At 42.7% G+C, this 23,955-nt stretch overlaps 1 protein-coding gene across 1 annotated transcript in view; it reads right to left on the minus strand.

Annotated features, from left to right (window-relative positions):
• The window catches only part of YTHDF2 (YTH N6-methyladenosine RNA binding protein F2), a 42,083-nt gene extending 19,511 nt beyond the window's left edge, over positions 1 to 22,572 (minus strand). Inside the window, exons 1-4 of the mRNA XM_075853412.1 lie at positions 22,420 to 22,572; positions 21,477 to 21,501; positions 20,588 to 20,667; positions 17,904 to 19,229 (exon numbers count right to left, since the gene is read on the minus strand). Coding sequence (XP_075709527.1) covers positions 17,904 to 19,229; positions 20,588 to 20,667; positions 21,477 to 21,501; positions 22,420 to 22,572 — 1,584 coding nt within the window. The remainder of the gene's footprint in view (positions 1 to 17,903; positions 19,230 to 20,587; positions 20,668 to 21,476; positions 21,502 to 22,419) is intronic.
• Between the last annotated feature and the right edge of the window lie 1,383 nt (positions 22,573 to 23,955).

A 23,955-nucleotide genomic window follows, 5' to 3' on the forward strand; every position in this document is an offset into this window, starting at 1 on the left:
GGTCTGATCATGATTACCACGCTCAGCCAGTTCACTTGAACAGGGTGGGATGCAGTGCCTGGTACAGCAACTAATATGGACGCTGCTGTATCAGGTACTGCAGTGAAGGGTCTGCAACTCTCCAGGAAGCGCCGCTGCCCTTTTGTTCTGGTAATCAGTGGGGTCAGACCTCCACTGATCATACATAGATAGCCCATCCTAAGGAGAAGTTATCAACAAACTGTGCCATCAATAGGGGAGTGCCAGGCTCGGGAAAGTGATGTGTTAGGGTATGCTCACACGCTTAGCAAAATACATCTGAAAATATGGGAGCTGTTTTCAAGCGAAAACAGCTCCTGATTTTCAGACGCTTTTGTAACAACTCGCGTTATTCGCGGCGCACTTTACGGCCGCTATTGGAGATGGTTTTTAATGGAATCAATGAAAAACGCCTCCAAAAACGTCCCAAGAAGTGACCTGCACTTCTTTTTCGCGGGCGTCTTATTACTCACCGTATTTTGACAGCGACGTGCAATATTAAGCCTCGTGGGAATAGAACACCGTAAATCCCACTGCATGCAATGGGCAGATGTTTGGAGGCGTAATGGTGCGGTTTTTGTTCAGGCGTAAACGGCCCGAATTACGTCTGAAGCCACTGCGTGTGAACATACCCTTAGGCTTCGTTCACATCTGAATTGGGGTTCCGTCAGACCTTTCCGTCAGGGGAACCCATGAACGGAAACCATAACTTCCGTTTGCATTACCATTCATTTCAACGGTAATGCTTCCGTTGCTAATGGATTCCGTTGGTGTCAGTTCTGTAAGGCTTCCGTTTTTCTAGCAGAATCTATAGCGTTGTTGCGTGGATTCCGTTCATGGGGTCCCCTGATGGAAAAGTCTGAAGGAATACATGAACGGAACCCCAATTCAGATGTGAACCAGTCCGAACGCAGAAGTGAATTAAGCCCTACATGAAAGAAACCCTTATTCAGAAAATCAACAGGGTTCACATGATTAGAAAATTAGCAAAATTTGCTGCAGGAATGCTACATGAAATCCTGTGAAAAATTTACTGCAAACAAAAAATAACTGCAACTTTTTCAAAGAAGTTTCTTTTACAGTAATGTTTCCCTTTTACAAAACAAATTTCCTGTTAAAAAAAAAAAAAAAAAAAAAAAAAAAAAATGCAGCGTGGGGGAACCCCAAAGCCCCTGGCTTACCGAACGGATTTGCTGCCGATTTTCCATCCAGATATACGGCAAAAGACTCTTGCAAGCAAACGGATTTGATTTAAAAAAAGAAAAAAAAAAGGAACGCGTCTCATTCCCTGCTGAACATTTTCTGCACAGACATCAGAAGAGAATGAGCGTGAAAAATCTGCAACATGCTCTGGATATTCACTATTCAATGTAGGAGGAGCGTTGGCGAAAATCCGCCACGTGTGAGGATACCCTTAGGTCCCTGCACACGTTGCTGAAATGTCTGTTCTATTCATATGCAGAAACAACCACATTCAGATGACTACACCGTGTTCCAAATTATTATGCACATTGGATTTAAGTGTCAAACATTTATTCGTTTTTCAATGAAACTCATGGATGGTATTGTGTCTTAGGGCTCTTTGGATCATTGTAATCAATCTCAGACACCTGTGATAATTAGTTTGCCAGGTGTGCCCAATCAAAGGAAAACTACTTAAGAAGGACGTTCCACATTAAGCAGGCCACAGGTTTCAAGCAATATGGGAAAGAAAAAGGATCTCTCTGCTGCCGAAAAGCGTGAAATAGTACAATACCTTGGACAAGGTATGAAAACATTGGATATTTCAAGAAAACTTAAGCGTGATCATCGTACTGTGAAAAGATTTGTGGCCGATTCAGAGCACAGACGGGTTCGTTCAGATAAAGGCATAATGAGGAAGGTTTCTGCCAGACAAATTAATAGGATTAGGAGAGAAGCTGCTAAAATGACATTGCAAAGCAGCAAACAGGTATTTGAAGCCGCTGGTGCCTCTGGAGTCCCACAAACCTCAAGGTGTAGGATCCTCCAGAGGTTTGCAAGTGTGCATAAAGCTATTATTCGGCTACCCCTAAACAATGCTTACAAGCAGAAACGGTTGCAGTGGGCTCAGAAATACATGAAGACTAATTTTCAAACCGTGTTGTTTACGGAGGAGTGCCGTGCAACCCTAGATGGTCCAGAAGGATGGAGTAGTGGATGGTTGGTGAATGGCCACCATGTCCCAACAAGGCTGCGACGTCAGGAAGGAGGTGGCGGAGTCATGTTTTGGGCTGGAATCATGGGGAGAGAGCTGGTATGCCCCTTTAGGGTCCCGGACGGTGTGAAAATGACCTCTGCAAAGTACGTAGAGTTTATGACTGACCACTTTCTTCCGTGGTACAAAAAGAAGAACCGTGCCTTCCGTAGCAAAATTATCTTCAAGCATGACAATGCACCATCTCATGCTGCAAAGAATACCTCTGTGTCATTGGCTGCTATGGGCATAAAAGGAGAAAAACTCATGGTGTGGCCCCCATGTTCCCCTGACCTCAACCCTATTGAGAACCTTTGGAGCATCCTCAAGCAAAATATCTATGAGGGTGGGAGGCAGTTCGCATCAAAACAGAAGCTCTGGGAGACTATTCTGACATCCTACAAAGATATTCAAACATAAACTGTCCAAATACTCACAAATTCAATGGATGCAAGAATTGTGAAGGTGACATCAAAGAAGGGGTCCTATGTTAACATGTAACTTGGCCTGCTAATATTTTTTTGATTGAAAGAGCTTTTGATTTCTGTAAATATGACCTCCTGATGCTGCAAATTCATCAAATTACCATTTTAGTTCTCTTTATAACCTTTAAAATGTTTTGATCTCTGTTGTGCATAATAATTTGAAACAGTGCATTTTGAGTTTTTTACGTCTAAAAAAAAAAATCTGTTATCATTAGTAGATTTGTTCAATAAAATTCGGTTGATGGCTTGAAGATTATACTGACTGTCATTTGCATCGACTATTTAGGAAAATCAGCGAAAAATAACATTTGCAGAATAATTTGGAACGCGGTGTAGAACGGATTTTCAGTTGCAGACATTTCTGCAATATAAATCTGCCGCGTGTGAACTTACCCTAATACTTTAGCAGCATTTCCATCCCATGTGAAGGGGTCTTATGGAGTTGCATGGATTCAAATGCTCTGCAATGCCAGTAAAGGAAACCATCTTCAGGCTAGTGGACAGAGGGTTTGCTGCGAAGGGTAAATGTGTGAGTGTAAAGAGACGTGAGGAGTCGCCCTGCTCCTATCTTTTACTATATAGCAGCTGACAGAGCCGGTTACACTGCAGCAGGACACTCAGAACCCTCCTGTCAGTGTATTACAAGTAGGAGGGGAGGGGGGAGCATCACGGTGAGATCACTCCTCTCTGCTTGTAGATGCTGAGGATAGGAAAAGCAGAGTACAGGTCTAACTGGGCATACACCTGCCCTTAAGAGTGCAGCTGAAAGCAAAGAACTACAGAAATAAGCAGTGAATGCGCCCATTGACATTACATTTATAAATATCTCCACATCCGTGCATGTTCGGTGAAGAAAAATAGAAATTAAGCCCTTTAAGAGACGAGTGTCCCTCTTTCAGGACCCTCACCAATTAGCCAGAGCGTCTACAAAGTGCATCTCTCACCCCGGAGGACCCAGTAGGTCCATGTATTACATGGACAGACATATTGTCTATTAAGATAAATGGAAACGCCTCATTACCCCTGCAGGGGGAACAGTTCATAAAATGGAAACCACAACGCACAGCCGAATACAACTGCTTCCACCGTTGTGTCCATGGCTTTGACGTGATGAGGAGCGCCATTCCTTTTGTCACATCTGATGTCATCTGCACAGAGCCCAACCAATGTATAAAGTATCTGTGTAAACTTTGAAAACAATCCCTAAACTGTTTTTTCTAAGCTCAAGAAAGATTATGTACACCCCCCTGGGCCAGGTAAAAAACATAAAAAAAAAAAAAAAAAAAAAAAAAAAAAAAAGTGAAGTTGATGGGCCGCATTACTTTCAAATTTGATATAATACAAATAATTGTTAACCCCATCCCGCACCTTGATGTAACTGCACGCTAAGGTGAGCAGTAACTTTGCGCACCTTGACGTGCAGTTAAGTCTGGACTTCTAACAGTTAACCGCCATGCGGCACTACACTGCGGCGGCGGTTGACTTGTGCAGGGAGTCTGCCCTGCTCTTCCTGTTGCCGATCAGCGGCCCATCACCGCTGATTTTGGCAATTGACCCCTTGAATGCGGCGGTCGATTACGATCGCGGCATTTAAGGGGTTTAGAGCAGATCGGCAGCCCCCACATGCATTCTCAGGGGGCTGCTGATGGTCTGGCCTCTCGGCTGTCTTGTACGGAAGCCTATGAAGACCAGCCTCTGGCTGGTCTTCTTAGGCTTCCTGTCAGAGTGACTGTCACAATGACAGTTGGAATACATTACACTACAAAGGTAGTGTAATGTATTGCAGCAGCGATCAGAGCTGCAACTCTTAACCCCTTAACGACCGCCCACCGTCTTTTGACGTCGGGCGGTGCAGGTACTCAGTCTACAGCGACGCCTTTTGGCGTCGCTGTAGTAGAGTGGGTTTAACGGCAGCCTGGTCAAGTCTGCACTAAAAACCGGCTGTATGTAACAGGTCCGGTTCTTAGTGCAGCCATCAGGACCTGCCGATTTCGTCGTAACAGCATGTGACCGCTGTGACAGCCAATCACAGCGGTCACACGCTGTTAGGGTATGTTCACACGTAGTCAACCAAAACGTCTGAAAATCCAGAGCTGTTTTCAGGGGAAAACAGACCCTGCTTTTCAGACGTTTTTTACCAACTCGCATTTTTACCAACTCATTTTTTTACCAACTCGTTTTTGGAGCTGTTTTCATTGGAGTCTATGAGAAAACAGCTCCAAAAACGTCTGAAAGAAGTGCCCTGCACTTCTTTGCCGAGGCAGTGAATTTACGGGTCGTCGTTTGACAGCTGTCAAACGACGACTCGTAAATAACAGGTCGTCTGCACAGTACGTCGGCAAACCCATTCAAATGAATGGGCAGATGTTTGCCGACGTATTGCAGCCCTATTTTCAGACGTAAAACGAGGCATAATACGCCTCGTATACGTCTGAAATTTGGCCGTGTGAACATACCCTTACTGTGTACAGAGCCGCTGGGAGTGTCTAAATGACAGCTCCTGCTCTAAGAACGAGCTGTTGCTAGCAGCTCTGTCCTCAGAGCAGTGATCAGGAGCCAATAGTATTGGTTCCTGATCTTTTTTGTGTTCACTATGATATCCAATCCTAGTGATCACTACTGTAAAATAAAAGTAAAAACATGTATCTGTTTCTCCTCACTGTTCTAGCTGTGGAGAGAAACAGATACAAGTGTGTCAGTGTCGCCTACACAAAATCACTTGTTCCTCACATAGTTTCAAAAAACAACAACATTTTTTCAGTATTTTATAGTATATACATATATATATAAATATATTTACTGTATATACTAAGAATCGTACTATAAACTACTTTCTTTTTAGGGTACGCTGTTAGACGGCGTAGGGTTCTGTTCTGGGCTTAGGTTTACAGTTCGTGTTAGGCGTAGGGTTTAGGTTTGAAAAAAAAAAAAAAAAAAACATTTTAATTCCTTTAGTGTGATTAGTTGATAAAAAAAATTGAAACCGCTAGTTACGTTTATTATTTGCGGTTTGGACTGTATAATCATTATGGCTGCCAGAAGATACAGCGTTGAGGAAGCCTATCAGATGCTATGCTCAGATACGGATTCTGCATCTGAAGTTGAGCTTTTTCTTGAAAGCGACAGCGAAAGTGTCGCTTCAAGGGATTCTACGGATATGAGACCCAGCACCAGTGATATGGGAGACGGCGCAGTTGCCACAACGTCCGTTCAAAGTGCAGCCCCTGACATTGCGCAACCCCACCAAACCGATTTAGTGTGGGAACCCACAAGTCTATTTTCTCCCACCATAAATGACTTTATTGCTACTCCTGGCATAAGTCCCAATGTCAGTAATTTTTCACCACTAAATTATTTTAATATTTTTATTACGGACCAAGTTTTGGAACATTTTGTGCAGGAAACAAATTTGTATGCCAGGCAGTACATTGCCAATAAGCCTTCGTCACCTAATGCCAGGTTGTGGAATCCCACAAATGCAACGGAAATAAAAAAAATTCTGGGCCTCACCCTTAACATGGGAATTATAAAAAAACCCTCTATTAGGTCATATTGGGCATCAAGCCCTATACATGCCACCCCCATTTTTTCTGCCATTATGTCACGCAGCAGGTATGAAATACTTATGCGATTTCTCCACTTTAGTGACAACCTACAGGCACCCCCTTCCAGCGACAGAAGCCGTGACCGGCTGTATAAATTAAGGCCTTTGCTAAATTTTCTTAATTCCTCCTTTTTAGGAGCATATACCCCTGAACAAAATTTAGCAGTGGATGAAATCTCTAATGAATTTCAAAGGGCGTCTCTCATTCCGCCAATTCATACCCTCAAAAAGTGCAAAATACGGGGTAAAGATCTACAAGTTATGTGAAAGCACTACTGGCTACACATGTGCGTTTAAGATCTACGAGGGTAAAGACAGTGAATTCAATCCACCAGGGTGCCCTCCAAATATTGGTACCACTGGTAAGATTGTGTGGGATTTAATTGGCCCTTTCCTACACAAGGGGTATCATGTATACACGGACAGTTTTTATACCAGTGTGCCATTGTTTAGCGCCCTTCATTGTGCCAACACCGGAGCCTGTGGCACAATACGCAGGAATCGCAAAGGTTTCCCACGTCAACTTGTGGATAAAAAACGACCAAAGGGGGAGTCATGCACTTTTCAAATTGAGAAGATGCTGGCTTTAAAATTTCGTGACCGCAAGGACGTCTATATGATCAGCACTGTCCATTCAAGTGCAACAGCAACTGTTAGAGAACGTGGGGCCTCTGCAGATAGACAAAAGCCTGTGTGCGTCATCGGCTATAACAAATTCATGGGTGGGGTAGATTTGTGCGACCAGATGTTACAACCTTATCTGGTTAAAAGGAAAACCAGAACGTGGCATAAGAAAGTGGCAATATACCTCATCCAGGTTGCAATGCAGAACGCATTTGTCCTGTACAAAAAATCAGCGGGCAGGGCGACATTCTTTGAATTTCAGGAGAAAGTGATTGAAGATCTCCTATTTCAATCTGCAGACCAGAGAGTCGTCCATGAGTCAGAGGATGTATGCCGACTTGTTGAAAAACATTTTTTACACCCCATCCCTTCAACACCTAACCAAAAATACCCCAAAAAACGGTGTCGGGTCTGCAGCAAACGAGGACAGCGAAGTGAGTCACGATATTATTGTTCCGCTTGTCCTTCCAACCCCGGTCTATGCAGAAGTCCCTGTTTTGAAATCTATCATACCGTCGCACATTACTAATCTTCTTTTGTGAGCTATAAAATTTAAAATGCAGGATTTATTTTGGATTTTATTTTTCTGTACACCTCTTTTTTTTTTTTTTTAGGGAAGCAGCTTCGCTTTATATTCAGGAGATGCCAAAATTTAGGGTTCTTTTAGAGATTTCTTTTTTTTAATCACTTTTTTTGGGAGGGAGGGAGGGAAATATACTTTTCTAGATTGAGTCATTTTGGGATATAACCCAGTTATATAAAGTGGAACAAGGCCCTGAAATTCATTCAAGATAAAATTGTGCCCTGAAAGCTTTTTATTTCCTTTTCCGTTATTACCATGTCCTGCCATAAATAGCTGTTACTGACTGGGGATACGGCATAATTTTTTCTTTTTATTCTGAGGATTTCTAATAAGCGAGCTGTTCCTTATCAATACACTATGGGCTTTATTACAGTTTTGTTCGGGTTTTGGTGGACCTCTTACACCTGACAATACTTCTAGAAATAGCGACATTAATTTGTGGAGTAGTGGTCCTTTACTGTATCTATACATACGGTGTGGGACACTGCTCCTTTATATATTCTACAGGTGATTGGTTGTTTTGTGCACACGGCGGTTCCTACCTTGCCGGGCAGGGGCTTGTTATGGTGTACCGCGTCACTTAGCACTTTCGTCCCTTATATAGGGATTGATAGAGCTAAAGAGACGTTGTATGACCAGTCACTTTGAATAATAAAGTAATTACAGCTCTACAAATTTTCTTTCATCCTGTGAACATGCTCTAGTTTTCCACATAGCTGGATACATTCTTCCTCCTTTTTTTGGGGATATATTGCCTTTTTCCGCCAACAGTTTAATAAATTTTCCCACTCTAACTTACTATATATCAGAGCGGGTTGATATACATAATGCCTATGGACTGACATGATTTCAGGACAGCTGCTTTCTTAGCACGACATAGTCATAGGGTGTAGAAACTGTTAGGGACATCTATTTCTCAATCTAGAAAAGTAGAATCCTCCCATTTTCAAAGCAAAATGTGTGTCCTGAAAGCCTCCGGGTGCTCCCTTCCTTTTGGGTCCTGCCGTGTGTCCAGGAAACGCATTAGGGCCACAATGGGGATATTTTTGAACACAGGAGAAACAGGGTGATACATTTTCTGGTGCATTTCCTTATTCTCATGTGCTCTGTACAAGAAATCTGACCTTAAAATGACACATTTGTGAAAAAAAGTGAAATAAAATTCTCTTTCCACCTGCTTTGCATTACTTCCTGCGAAAACTGTGGGGTCAAAATACTTAGTACACACCTAGATGAATACGTTAGTTTTCAAAATGGGGTCATTTATTGGGAGTTTCTATCTTTTTGGCAGCTCAGTGCCTCTATAAATGTGTAATGGGACCTGAAACATTTTCAAGCAAAACGTGTGTCCTGAAAGTCTTCGGGTGCTCCCTCCCTTTCGGGCCCTGCCGTGTGTACAGGCAACGCATTAGGGCCACAATGGGGGCATTTTTGAAAACAGGAGAAATCGGGTGATAGATTTTGGGGTGTGTTTCTTCATTCTCATGGTCACTTTACAAAGAAATCTGTCTTCAAAGTGATACTTTTATATAAAAAGTGTTTGTTTTTTTTTATTTCACCTGCTATGCATTAAATTTAGCAAAAAACTGTGGGGTCAAAATACTTACAACACCCCTTAATAAATACCTTAAGGGGTGTAGTTTTCAAAATGGTGTCACTTGTGGGGGTTTCCACCATTCTGACACCTATGAGCCTCTGAAAACCTGGCTTGGTGCAGGAAAACAAAATGTACTTCAAAATGTATAAAATTATTACTAAACTTGTAAGTCTTCTAAATTGCTCAAAAAAAATTTTTTTTTTTTCAAAAGTGCTGCCAAAATAGAGTAAAGCGATGGAAATATATATTTAATAAAAAAATTGTACAGTATGTATGTACATATGTCACATATTGCAGTTAAAAATAGGGAAAAATGATAATTTTTACAAAATTTCTTCAATTTTTCTATTTTTTAATTAATTTCCGCAAATCGTATCAGTCTACTTTTACCACTAAAATAAAGTACAACATGTGACGAAAAAACAATGTCAGAATTACTTGGATATTCAAAACTTTCGCACAGTTATTCTCTGATAAAGTCAGACATACCAGATTTAACAAATCTGGCTTGGTCATTAAGGTCTTTTCAGGCCCGGTCATTAAGGGGTTAATGTGTTTTTTTTTTATGTTTTTTTTTATGCAGTTGTAGTAAACAAACACAACTGCCCCAAAAACTGCACCAAATTGCATTAAAAATGCATGCCGTTTTCAAATGCGTTTTTCCATGCGGTTCTTATTGCACTTCAACCATAACGTGTGAATGGACCATTATTCATAGCATAATTGGTAACACTGATACAGGTGTATAAATGTTCTAAGGGGCGCTAACCTACCCATTTAAAAAGAGAAAAGGAAACCTGACACTCATCATAAGGCAATGGGATCTGATAAGATCTATTGCAAAACAGATCTCTCATATCCGTCTTAGATTCTGTAATTGATCCCATGAAGCCAGTGTGACCAGAGACAGAATTTGCCAGCTTTGTCAAGTTTTGCTCTTTCAGCCTGGTTATTTACAACATCACATGCTTCATATACTACACTCATCAACATTGAAATTGCAACATAAAGAAGGGCAAGTCATATGGTTATGCAAATCGACTTTATTCTCTGATAAAGTCAGACATACCAGATTTAACAAATCTTGCTTGGTCATTAAGGTCTTTTCAGGCCCGGTCATTAAGGGGTTAAAGTCCCCTAGTGGGACAAAAAGGGTAATAAAAATGTTTTATAAAGTTTATGTTACAAAAACAACAACTGCTTTTTTTCCCCCAATCTTTCATTATAGGGAAAAAAATGAACATGTTAAAATAAAAAAAAAGTACACATTTGGTACCGCCGCGTCCATAACGACCCAAACTATGAAAATATAATATTTTCCACGCACGGTGAACACTGCAAAAAAAAAATCAAAAATAAAATCAATACAATGGCAGCATCACTATTTTTTTGGTCACCACTCCTCGCAAAATATAGAATAAAAAAGTAATCAGTCGCATATACCCCAAAATAGTATCAAACACTTCAACCCGTCCTGCAAAAAAAAAGCCCAGCTTACACAGCTTTTTTGACTGGGAGGGGGGGGGGGGGGAGTTATGGCTCTCCGAATATGGGGACACAAAAAATAAATCATTTGATAAGAAAGTGATTTTATTGCGAAAAATAAAAGTAAAATTGTCATTTATCGACCAGGGTGAACGTCGTAAAAAAAATAAAAAACTAAAAAAGAACAAAAAACATGATTTCTGCCAATGTTTATTTAGTCACCTTGTTTGCCCAAAAAATTGAATAAAAAGTGAACAAAAACCCGCGTGTAAATGATACCAATGAAAAGTACAGATTGTCCTGCAACAAATAACCCCTCACACGGCTCCGGTGGAGAAAAAATAAAAAGTTCTGGCTCTCATATGGCGATGCAAAATGTGCAGTGTGTTCCAAAAGCGGATAAGATTGGGCAGCATTTATCAGTATGACACAGGCCACCCATCTGCGGATCATTATTTATTTACCCCATTATTATACCCTCTGTACTCCGCCCAGCTTACATATGCCCCCAAATTATAAACTGAAAATACTAGCAAAACACCAAACAGAACTATTATCAAGCAAAATATGCGCTCCATATCATATTGCCTGAGGAAGGTGCCTGTACAATGGGCCATTGTACCCCTGAGGATGCCATCTCCGCGAAACATGTCAGGGGGGGGGGGGGGGGGTCAAATGCTTTTAAAATACCATCAGCTCGGCATCAATTCTGGGATAACAGTATGCAGGCGCTTCCCTCTAGTACGGCCAGTATATTAATTATACAGATTTTTGAGGTTAGGCCCCAATGTCTGACAAGAAGGTGTAGCTTGTAATCTGCATTTCAAATCATCACGAAGGTGTTCGATGTGGTTAAGGTCAGGGCTCTGTGCAGGCCACTCAAGTTCCTTAACACCAAACCATGTTTTTATGAACCTTACTTTGTGCACTGGGGCAGTCATCATGGAACTGTAAGTCCTAATGCACATGACCATGTGTGCCGCCCGAGACTCGTACGTGATCCGCGGAAAGATAAGACATGCTCTATCTTTCTACGGATCGGAGAGAGAGGTCCATTTTCACGGACCAAATTCATCCACTAAAGTGAATTGGTCCGTGAAAACTATCGGGTGTCACTCGGATGCCGTGAAAAACGGCCCGAGTGGCACGGACATGTGCAAGAGTGCTAAAACAGTTTCCACAAGGTTGGAAGCATACAATTGTCTAAATATCCTTGTATGCTGTAGGATTAGAGCTCCTGTCACTAGGTAATATAAGTTTAAAGAGACTCTGTCACCACATTATAAGTGCCCTATCTCCTATATAAGGAAATGGGCGCTGTAATGTAGATGACAGCAGTGATTTTTATTTAGAAAAACGATTTTTACCACTATGAGCGAGTTTTAGCTTTATGCCAATTAGTTTCTTAATGCCCAAGTGGGCGTGTTTTTACGTTAGACCAAGTGGGCGTTGTACTGAGGAGTGTATGACGCTGACCAATCAGCGTCATACACTTCTCTCCATTCATTTACACTGCACTAGCGATATGGCTATATCGCGGTTTGAAGGCACATAAACACACACTAACATTACTGCAATGTCCTGATAATGAATATACATTACCTCCAACCAGGACGTGATGTGTATTCAGAATCCTGACACGTCAATCTTTTCTGTGAGATTTCCAGCAAGGCAAACGTAATCTCGCGAGATTACGATGTAAACTGTCATTTAAAACGAGATTAAGTTTGCTTTGCTGTAATCTCACAGAAAAGATTCAGACATGTCAGGATTCTCAATACACATCACGTCCTGGTTGGAGGTAATGTATATTCATTATCAGGACACTGCAGTAATTTTAGTGTGTGTTTATGTGCCTGCAGACAGCGATATAGCTATATCGCTAGTGCAGTGTAAATGGAGAGTAGTGTATGACGCTGATTGGTCACTGATTGGTCAGCGTCATACACTCAGTACAACGCCCACTTGGTCTAAAGTAGAAACACGCCCACTTGGGCATTAAGAAACTAAATTAGCATAAAGCTAAAAATCGCTCATAAAGTGGTAAAAATAGATAGTTTTTCTAAATAAAAAGAATTACTGCCACCTACATTACAGCGCCCATCACCTTATGTAGGAGATAGGGCACTTCTAATGTGGTGAGAGTCTCTTTAACCGGTTTACCGACCTGAATAGCACTCTCCCCCTGATTCCAGCACTGGGTTTTCTTTTCCTAGACCCCCGTTCCAGAGATATTGTCAACTGTTGTGTAGGCTCCCTCTATGCGAATTTACTATAGTTAGCCAACAGGGCGTGAACTACCCTCAAGCTTTCTCGCGCTGATTGGTCAGCATCAGAGGCAGGGAAGCTAGCTCCAACCCATTGGCTAACTACAGTAAGTTAGCATATAGGGAGCCAACACAATAATAGGCCATATCTCTGAAATACAAGGGGGGGGGGGGGTGGGATCTAGGAAAAGAAAAAAACCAGTGCTGGAAACAGAGACCATTCAGGTCAGTTAAACTTATATGATCTACTGACTGGTCCTCTTTAAAATTACCCTTCACTGGAAAGAAGGTGCCTAGCCCAAACACTGAAAAACATCCCCATACCATTATCCCTCCTCCACCAAGCTTTACAGTAGGAAATATGCATTCCGGTAGATAGTGTTCTCTGGGTATCTGCCAGACCCAGATTCATCTAGCAGACTGCCAGATTGGAGTGATTACCCACGTTTCCCTGAGAATACATTTCCACTGATCCAGAGTCCATTGGCGGCGTGATTTACACCACTTCAGCTGACACTTGGCATTGCACATGCTGATCTTGGGCTTGTGTACAGCTCCTCGACAATGGAAACCCATTTCATGGAGCTACAGACGCTGATTCTTGTGCGGATATAATTTCCAGATACAGTTTGGAATTGTGGCAGATCTACCATATCAGAAATTTCACAAACTTAGTTGGCCACATTTAAAGTCACTGAGCTTTTTAGTAGAACCCATACGACTAGCAATGTTTGTCTATGGAGTTTACGTGGCTGTGTGCTTTATTTTATGCTCCTTTTTGCAATGGTTGCAGCTGAAACAACTGAACGCAATAATTAAGAGGGGGTGTCCACATACTTTTGGCCACATAGTGTAACATACAACGCATTCAGAAAGTCTTCAGACCCTTCACGTTTTTGTTATGTTCAGGCCTTGTGCTAAAATAAAAATAAATATTCTAGTTTTTTCCCCCCATGACAAAGTGAAAACAATGTTAGTAATCTTTGCTAGTTTATGGAAAAGGAAAAACTAAAATATTGCATTGACTAGGGATGTCACGATACCAGAATTTGGATACTTCTTGTAGTATTGCGATTCGATACCAAAACAATACTTTGCCAACAATATAAAAAAAAAGAAAAAGCAAAGTCCGTCCATTTTCTGATGTGAGGCGTGTGGTGTGATGAATTTTGAACCATGTCCCTCACATTAATCGTAATTAACCTCATCAGGTTTCTCAGTCATAATGGACAACATTGGGTTAATGTGTGAGGTGCATGATGGGGTTAATTACTATTAATGTGAGGCACATGGAGGTTCAAAATTCATAATACCTCGTGCCTCACATTAATAAGTGAAAGAAAGCAGTTATTTTATTATTATTTTTTTTTACAGCGTACACATCATAACTGATATAACTTTATTGTGCAGGAAATTACGGTCACGACGATACTGAATGTGAATTTTATGTATGGAGACTTATTTTAAGGCTTATTGTAAAAAAAATTTGTATTTTTTACATTTGTTTTATTATTTAACATTACTTCATTTGTTTTCACTTTTTTATACTTTAATATCTATATTCCAGTACATTAGCCAGTGTACTTGATAGTACTCAGGCAGTTAGGTTAGGTTTTCGGATCTCTGCTGTTAGAGCGGGGCTGCGGCTGTGTAATACAGCCATTGCCCCGCTGCTGACAACAAGTGTGCGTGCACGGTCAGAATTATGTGATGTGGGCGGCGCTGCACTATGAAGCAGTGTCGCAGGCGGCACGGAAGACAGAACATGGTGTTTTGCAGTGCACCTGTCATGTACGGTCTTCAGTCCTGGCACTCATTAGTGCAGCACAGGCCACATCACATCATGCTGACCTCACACGCACACTTGTCAGAAGTGGGACAATGGCTGTATTGCACAAATATTACACAGCCGCAGCCCCGCTCCGACTACATTCATGTGTTCCAATACTAAGCGGTGCAGCCGCAGAGTTTCGTATCGAAATACATGAATTACCAGTATTGAACCAGTATCGAAACCCTAGCATTGACTTAAAGAGGCTCTGTCACCAGATTTTGCAACCCCTATCTGCTATTGCCGCAGATAGGCGCTGCAATGTAGATTACAGTAACGTTTTTATTTTTAAAAAACGAGCATTTTTGGCCAAGTTATGACCATTTTTGTAGTTATGCAAATGAGGCTTGCAAAAGTACAACTGGGTGTGTTTAAAAGTAAAAGTCCAAGTGGGCGTGTATTATGTGCGTACATAGGGGCGTTTTTAATACTTTCACTAGCTGGGCGCTGTGAAGAGAAGTAACATCCTCTTCTCTTCAGAACGCCCAGCTTGTGACAGTGCAGATCTGTGACGTCACTCACAGGTCCTGCATCGTGACGGCCACATCGGCACCAGAGGCTACAGTTGATTCTGCAGCAGCATCAGCGTTTGCAGGTAAGTCGATCTTACCTGCAAACGCTGATGCTGCTGCAGAATCAACTGTAGCCTCTGGTGCCGATGTGGCCGTCACGATGCAGGACCTGTGAGTGACGTCACAGATCTGCACTGTCACAAGCTGGGCGTTCTGAAGAGAAGAGGATGTTACTTCTCTTCACAGCGCCCAGCTAGTAAAAGTATTAAAAACGCCCCGATGTACGCACCTAATACACGCCCACTTGGACTTTTACTTTTAAACACACCCACTTGGACTTTTGCAAGCCTCATTTGCATAATTACAAAAATGGTCATAACTTGGCCAAAAATGCTCGTTTTTTAAAAATAAAAACGTTACTGTAATCTACATTGCAGCGCCTATCTGCTGCAATAGCAGATAGGGGTTGCAAAATCTGGTGACAGAGCCTCTTTAAGTATTCAGACCCTTTACTCATAACTTATTTGAAGCAACTTTGGCAGCAATAACAGCCTCCAGTCTTCTTGGGTATGATACCACAATGTTCGCACACTTAGATTTGGGGATGTTCTGCCATTCTTCTCTGCAGATCCTCTAGAGCTCAGTCAGGTTGGACGGGGGACAGCCATTTTCAGGTCTCTTCAGAGATGTTGGATTGGGTTCAAGTCAGGACTCTGGCTGGGCCACTCAGGGACATTCAGTGTTGTCCCTAAGCCACACCTGTGTTGTCTTGGCTGTGTGCTTAGGGTCATTGTCTTGTTGGAAGGTGAACCTTCGGCCCAGACTGAGGTCCAGAGCACTCTGGATCTGGTTTTTATTAAGAATCTCTGTACTTTGCTCCATTCATCTTTCCCTCAACCCTGACCAGTCACGGCATCCCAGCCGCTAAAAAAACACCCCTACATCATGATGCTGCCCCCACCATGCTTCACTGCAGGGATGGTATTGGGCAGGTGATGAGCAGTGCCAGGTTTCTTCCAAACATAACATTTAGAATTTACGCCAGAAAGTTAAATCTTGGTTTCATCAGACCACAGAATCTTCTCACAGTCAGAGTCCTTTAGGTGCTTTTTTTTTTTTGCAAACTCCAGGGCAGACGGGCGTTCATGTGTCTTTTACTGACGAGAGGCTTCTAAATCTCCACTCTGCCATATAGCCCAGATTGGTGGAGTGCTGCAGCGATGGATGACCTTCTTGAAGTTTCTACCATCTACACACAGGATATTTGGCGCTCAGCCAGAGTGACCATTAAGTTCTTGGTCACCTCTCTTACCAAGGCCCTTCTCCCTCAATTACTTAGTGGGACAGCCAGCTCTAGGAAGAGTCGTGGTTGTTCCAAACTTCTTCCATTTAAGAATTATGGAGGCCACTGTGCTCGTGGGAACTTTCAGTGCAGCAGAAATGTTTTTGTACCCTTCTCCAGATCTAGGACTCCACACGAAACTGTAGAGCTCAGACAGGATTAAGTTTCATAGCAAAGGGTCTGAATACTTCTGTCCATGGAAAACTTCAGCTTTTAATTTTCAACAAATTTGCAAAAATTTCTAAAAATCTGTTTTTACTTGGTCATTATGGGGTATTGAGCGCAGAATGATGGGGGGAAAAATTATTTATTTTTTTTTTATTTATTTTAGCACAAAGCCTCAACATAACCAAATGTGAAAAAAGTGAAAGGGTCTGAAGACTTTCCGAATGCACCGTACACACAAGCTAAAACGCTGTAGCTCACTAGGAACTTCAGGAAAACGTCTATGACTGGCCTAACAATTATAATTCAATATTTTGTGAACAGAGTTAAATCATTTAAAAATAATAGTATCTTATAAATAAACTCCTTGTACTCTAACAATTGCTTCAAACATCCTCTATCGCCTCCTGAAAAATCACAGCCTACAGTATATGTTAACTTGCATCACAGCGGCTCAATCATGACTCATAAGATCACCAAATACATTAAATTTGAAGCTGAACGTTGTTATGAAAGTTGCTGTGACTATGGTACCACAACAGCTGAAAACTGGTCGAATTAGACAAAAAAAAAAAAAAAAGGATTGTGACATCTATGGCCACAGTAGGCTACTTAAAGAGAACCTTTCACCTCCCCATACATGTGCAGCATGTAATGGGGAGGGCTGCACAAACCCTTGGCACTTTACTTTTTTTCTTACACCTCCCTCTGTTATTTAGATATCGGTGCCATTATATTTGGTGCCTGATCTTTAAATAACCCCATGAACGGTCGACGGGGCGCGTTACTATGGCTGTGACACTGTCCAATCAGATATGGACAGTGTTACAGCAAGAGAGGATAGAGTGACCGCGAGCGCCGTACGTACAGCTTAGTAAATTTGTCCCATTTTTCTAAGTAAACTGTGCTTGGATTAGAATATTGTGTCAGAGATATCAATTAACAGAACTCGCTTATCCGAAGGTTTTCAGTACAGTATAGAGCACAGAAGTTTTCCTTTATGTAGTCAATGTGGTCTTTATTACCGGTTTACATGACAGAAGTGTGTAGCTACCTCCACAACAAATTCTACTAAGCATTGGGAGCTTGTAAATACATCTGTGGGGCATGTTACTATTATTTCCTATAAAACACTAAAAAAATAAAATAAAGATTCACGAATCAGAAAAGATTACCTTTTTGGCACTATCCTCCTCCTCTTGCCTCTTCTCATAATGTGAAAAGTCATCAAATATGGAAGTGGTATGCTTGTAGCTAGCTATGATTCGTAGTACTTGACGTGCCTTTTCTAGAGGAACCTCCTGTGTGTCTCGAGAGTTGGTAACTGGCTTATTCTCATTGTTTTCTAGTCGGATGTGTCGTAATTGCCCATTGGGTACATCCTTCACAAACACCCAACGTACATCAAATCGACCCTTCCACTTGTCCTGAGACCACACACCTGCACAAGTATTATAGTCCACAGCAGATCGCATTTCTGCCACCCCACAAAAGTGACCACTTCCATTAACACTGAAAAGTAAATAGACAGGACCTTTACCATTCAGAGAACGAAACGCAGCATCCAGACGTTTGTTACCATGTTCTGTAGAACACCATACATTGTACTTGATGGAACGGTGTATGTCATCTTCGGAGTAGCTCTTCACAATAAACACTCGGCCAAATTTTGGATTGCAGTCAAAGTCCTTTGGGTTATAGTTATTAAGGGAACGTAGTTGCTCCAGGACAGGATGGGGATCCATTGCGGTGTGCGATATATGGGTTTGCTCTGACCCACGGCTACGAGGTGCTGACCAACGAGCTGGAGCATGTGAAGAAGAGGATAGAATGGGTGTAGACTGTTGAAGGACTGGAGGTGAAGGTAGCTGGCAGATGTTGGATGTGGTTACTTTGTTTTCCCAAGTTCCAATCTCCATGTTTTGCTTGACAGGTGGAGGAAGGATCTTTCCAGTGCTCGGCTTGGCAGGTTTGCTAGCAATGTCCGCCCATGATGCCTGCTTTGGTGGAGCAATAGTTGCAGGTGGTAAATTGGTCACACCAGTTTTAATACCATTACCGTCTCCGAATTTTAAAGCACCCATGCTTTGCTCTAGACTACCAACTGCTTTGCCACCACCAAAATTTGCTGGCCCATCCAAAACAGCTCCTCCCAAGCTGCTGGGAGCATATGCATAACTACCACCATAGCCAGAACTAGGAGCAGATGCACCTGGAGAGCTTCCTCCACTACCCCAAGCTGAAAAATCCATGCCACTTGGGAAAAAGTTGAATCCAGGTTGTCCCAAGAAAGGAGCACTACTTAGAGGTCCAAACATTGCATCTGGCAAAAAGTGTGGCTCACCACTGCCTAACTGACCATAGGAAGCAAGAAAAGGCATAGTTGGCGGTGGGTCCCCTCCAGTAGACCAGGCAGCATCACTCAGAGAATAGGAGAATCCAATGGATGGACTGTAGTAACTGGGAAGGTAGGAGTCTGACAATGCAGTGTATCCATTACTCTAGAATTAAGAAGAAATTGCAAATGTGAGGCAAGCTTAGAAAAGTGGGTAACATGATTCGCTGCTACTAATAGTAGAATTTGTTTTACTGGTTGTATCAAACAATTTTCTGGGCTGTGCCATGGCAATGAACACCGTACATGTTTCTTTACTGGGTACGTACAATGGGTGCGAAAGTACCCACAAAACAAAATCTGAGCTCCGATTGGTTGCTATGGGCAACAAAGCTATTTTGTCTGGGAGATCGTTTTGATAAATGAAGTTTGCTGGATTCAATGAATAGAGGACAAAATGTCCTCATGTGTAAAAACTAATGCATAGAAGACATGGAGGTGTTATCCAAAGTAGTGTGACCAATAAGATTTCAGAATTTATTTTTTATTAATTTTTTTTAAACCGGTCTGAAAATAAGAGCAGCGATGAACTTGGTTGCTATGGGCAACACCTCCAGTTCTTGTCCACACTAGTTTTCATACATGAGGCCAACAGAGCAGGGACTTGGCAGAAGTGTCCTATTTCATATTGATTATTTAACCCAACTCCAGACTTTCATTGCCAAGATACAGCAGGCTGCCAGGAACTCATCATTTGACCAGTAGCAGATGTTCTCTTTACATGTTGTATAGAATGGTAAGGAGAACATCCCTCTTGGTTGGTATTCCAATATAGGTCACAAGGTCAGCTCTACATTACCTTTACAAAAAAAAAAAATGCCTGCATATTTCCATTCAGAGCACATTCCCATATGGAAGCTTGGGAGTGGTTTAGTGGGTGCAGTAACACGGTCATTAGGGTTTCTAACAGAGGGTCCCTCTAGCAAGATTGAAGTATTTATTTTATTGCCACTAGAGTTGTTTTTTTTAAAGAGGTTTTCCCACAATTAACACCTATCTACAGTATAGGTGATACAAGTCTGATCGCTGGGGGCCCCCACTACTGGTACCCCTACCAATCTCTAGAAAGGGGGTCCCGATCCCCGTTCTGCCTCACTGCACGATCACAGTAGAGGATTTTGAATGGAGCGGCGGTTGTGCAGGTGTACTGCCGCTACATTTAACGTCTATGGGGCCGACGGAGACAGCAGAATACAGTGCTCAGCTGTCTGTCATTCTCATAGGCTTTAAATGGAGCAGCAGAACACATGCTCCGTTCAAAACCCTCCTCACTGATCGGGCAGTGAGAGGGAAGGGGGTCGGTGGTGGGGACCCCAGCGATCATGTTAATGGCAGGAAAACCACCTTATCAATTCCATCTACTTATTAGCCAAGAAAATCATGTTAATATAGGTATATTTAAATGGAAAACGAAACAAAACAAATATTAAGCCATTGTGCCCTGCAGATTACAGAACGTCCTACCTGCCGCTCCTGTGTGTGTAGATAGGGCTCAAATTCATCATCATTCACTCCATCTTTCTGATGAACAGATCCATTTTGTACTAAAAGCATTAAACACAAGGTTAATGACAAGAACAAACAGAGGTTTTTCCAGAATCAATAATTCACAGGATAAGTGATAATTCTCTGATCACTGGGACCCCCACCAATCTTTCAAACGGGAGTCCCAACCCCCCTGTTCCTCCTCACTGCACCCTACGCAATGAGGAAGACATTGAATGGAGGGGCGGTCGTACGTGTGCGCTGCCGCTCCATTAAAAGTCTATGGGTATGACGAAAACAGCCAAGTGATGTATTCGGCTGTTTACATCAGCCCCATAGACATTGAAATGAAGCGGCAGCGCACACGTACGACCGCCCCTCCATTCAATGTCTCTCACTGCAGGCGGTGAAGTGACAAGGAACAGGGTCAGTAGAAATCAGTGGGGGTCCAGTGGTGGAGCCCCCCCCTTCAGAAATCATAGATTATGTACCATACTGTTCATAGGTAAAAAAAAAAATTTAATTGTGGGAAAACCCTTTTAAGTTTATTTACAGATACTGTACTGTTTTTGTAAGGTTTCCGCATAATTTCGTGCCGTTTTTTTCCATTCATATACATAGATGCTTGGGAGGGACCCGCACCCATCACACATTTATGGTATGTCCTTTGGATATGAATAAGCATGCTGTGAGTTTCTCGCAACAGACACTCCATGTTAAAAAAAAACAAAAAACAACAGACGTGTGAATAGCCCAACTAACATAGGTCATCGCGCTGTCCCTTGTTGAAACAGACAGAACGTGGACAAGAAACACGTGTGAATAAAGCCTTACTAAAAAACAAAACACCACATTGTAATCTTCTCACCTTTGCTTCCTTGCCCCTTGGGTCTCTACAAAAAAGAAAAGAAAAAATGAATGTTTTTAGAACAAAGAGAAATGACAATAAATGGAACATAAAAGTGTGAAGAGTTAAAAGGGAAAACAAAAAGGTCAAAAAAGCTGCAAGAGACATATGAGGAAAGAAAGAAAAGCAAGAAAAGAGGAGTAGTGGAGGGGAAAATAAGGGGAAAAGTAAAGAGCAAGGCCTCATTGCACATGACCTTGCATTTGCGTCCACATACTATCCGCAATTGAGGATTGTATAGGGGACATTATATCCTATGGGCCAATGCACACAACCGTGGTTTCCAGTCCGTGCACTGCCCAGAGACCAGAACGCAAAAAAAAATAGGACATTTTACGGACCGCAATTGCGGTCCGCGCTCCTTGAAGTCAACGCACATCTTGTGTGTGTGAACGGTCCGTAATTGTGGACGGCCAGCGGATGACACTCATGGCCATCTGTGCCAGGTGCATGAGGCCTAAAGGGCAGTAGAATAGAGGGGTGAAGAGGAGCAGAGAAGGAAAAAAGTGAGGAAGGGGGAGGGGAGAGGTGGAAAGGGGGAGGAGAAAGGTGAAAGGAGGGTAAAGAGGAAAATGGGTAGTAGATGAGAGACAAAAAGGGAGTGTAAGGGTAGGGCAGCAAACACAGACATACAGTGTCATCTTCAGGTGAATATTAAGAAATGGACCTTGGGAGAAAGAGGGAACATCATTTAGTGATGCAAATAAAGAAGAAAAGACAAGTGGGCAGTATATGACGCGACCTGTTGAGACAGGATGAGAATACCGACATATGATGAATAGAGAATGATAAAATAAAGGAGGACAGCGGAACGAGACGGAAGGGGGAAGTGTCTGAATGCTGGGACAGGCATTTCGGGGTGCGAGAATGGGGAGGAATAGCAAGGGCGGGGTCATTTCGGTACCGGCTCCAGCAGACTACTGGCGGACATGTCGTCGGCGTAGAATTGATCCGGGAGATGCAGCAGGAGCGCGCCCTGAAAGCAGGAAAGGGGCGGGGCCTGTGGCACGTACACGAACGCGCCGACATCGACGTCTTTCGATGCCCAGGTAGCCATGTTGAGTAAGGGCACAACGTCATACATAAAAGGATCATGGGAACATTTCCTTAGTTCCGCTTGTGCGAGCTTAGTCAGGCGCCAGGTGACGTCACGTCTGCGACTGGTGAAGGCGGCGGTATATATAACTTTGCTGGGGCATGTGCAGCATAAACGTCCCGCCCGGGATGTGAGTGGGGTTGACATTCGGCTCCTCAAACTAGTGGGCTAGGAAGGTATAGAGGCACATAGGTGATTTGTTAGATTAGGCTATGTGCGCACACTGGGGATTTAGGTGTGGCTTCTGCGCCTAAATACTCATCAAATTCAAGTGGATGACCGTAAGGGTATGTTCACACGGCCTATTTACGGACGTAATTCGGGCGTTTTTGCCCCGAATTACGCCCGAAGATAGCGCCTCAATAGCGCTGACAAACATCTGCCCATTGAAAGCAATGGGCAGACGTTTGTCTGTTCACACGAGGCGTAAATTTACGCGCCGCTGTCAAAAGACGGCGCGTAAATAGACGCCCGCGTCAAAGAAGTGACCTGTCACTTCTTGGGGCGTAATTGGAGCCGTTATTCATTGACTCCAATGAATAGCAGCGCTAATTACGGCCGTAATTGACGCGGCGTTCAAGCGCCTGCACATGCCGGTACGGCTGAAATTACGGGGATGTTTTCAGGCTGAAACATCCCCGTAATTTCAGCCGTTACGGACGCCCTCGTGTGAACATACCCTAAGGGTATGTGCACACACGCTAATTACGGACGTAATTTGGGCGTTTTTGCCCCGAATTATGTCCGAAAAAAGCGCATCGATAGCGTTGACAAACCTGCCCATTGAAAGCAATGGGCTGACGTTTGTCTGTTCACACAAGGCGTATATTTACGCGCCGCTGTCAAATGACGGCGCGTAAATAGACGCCCGCGTCAAAGAAGTGACCTGTCACTTCTTGGGGCGTAATTGGAGCCGTTATTCATTGACTCCAATGAATAGCAGCGCCAATTACGTCCGTAATGGACGCGGCGTTCAAGCGCCTGCACATGCCAGTACGGCTGAAATTACGGGGATGTTTCCTCCTGAAAACATCCCCGTAATTTCAGCCGTTACGGACGCTGTCGTGTGAACATACCCTTACAGAAACTGCAGAGATTAGTGGGCTAAGCTGTAGGTTTTGCCAAGCTGAAGAAACTTGCCTCAAAATCTCTTAAGGATTTTTGTGGCAGATTTTGAAATGCCAGTGTTTTTAAGGCCTTTTTTTGCTTTTTTTACTAAGCAAACGCAAAAAAAAAAACATTAAAAACAATGTTCCAAAAGAACTGTGCTTTCCAGAAACCCTGCAAAATCCCTCCGTTTTTGACGCTGACCAATCAGTGATCAGTCCGCATCATACACTCATC

Source organism: Rhinoderma darwinii, chromosome 2, assembly GCF_050947455.1.
Source record: "Rhinoderma darwinii isolate aRhiDar2 chromosome 2, aRhiDar2.hap1, whole genome shotgun sequence".
NCBI classification, from domain to species: domain Eukaryota; kingdom Metazoa; phylum Chordata; class Amphibia; order Anura; family Rhinodermatidae; genus Rhinoderma; species Rhinoderma darwinii.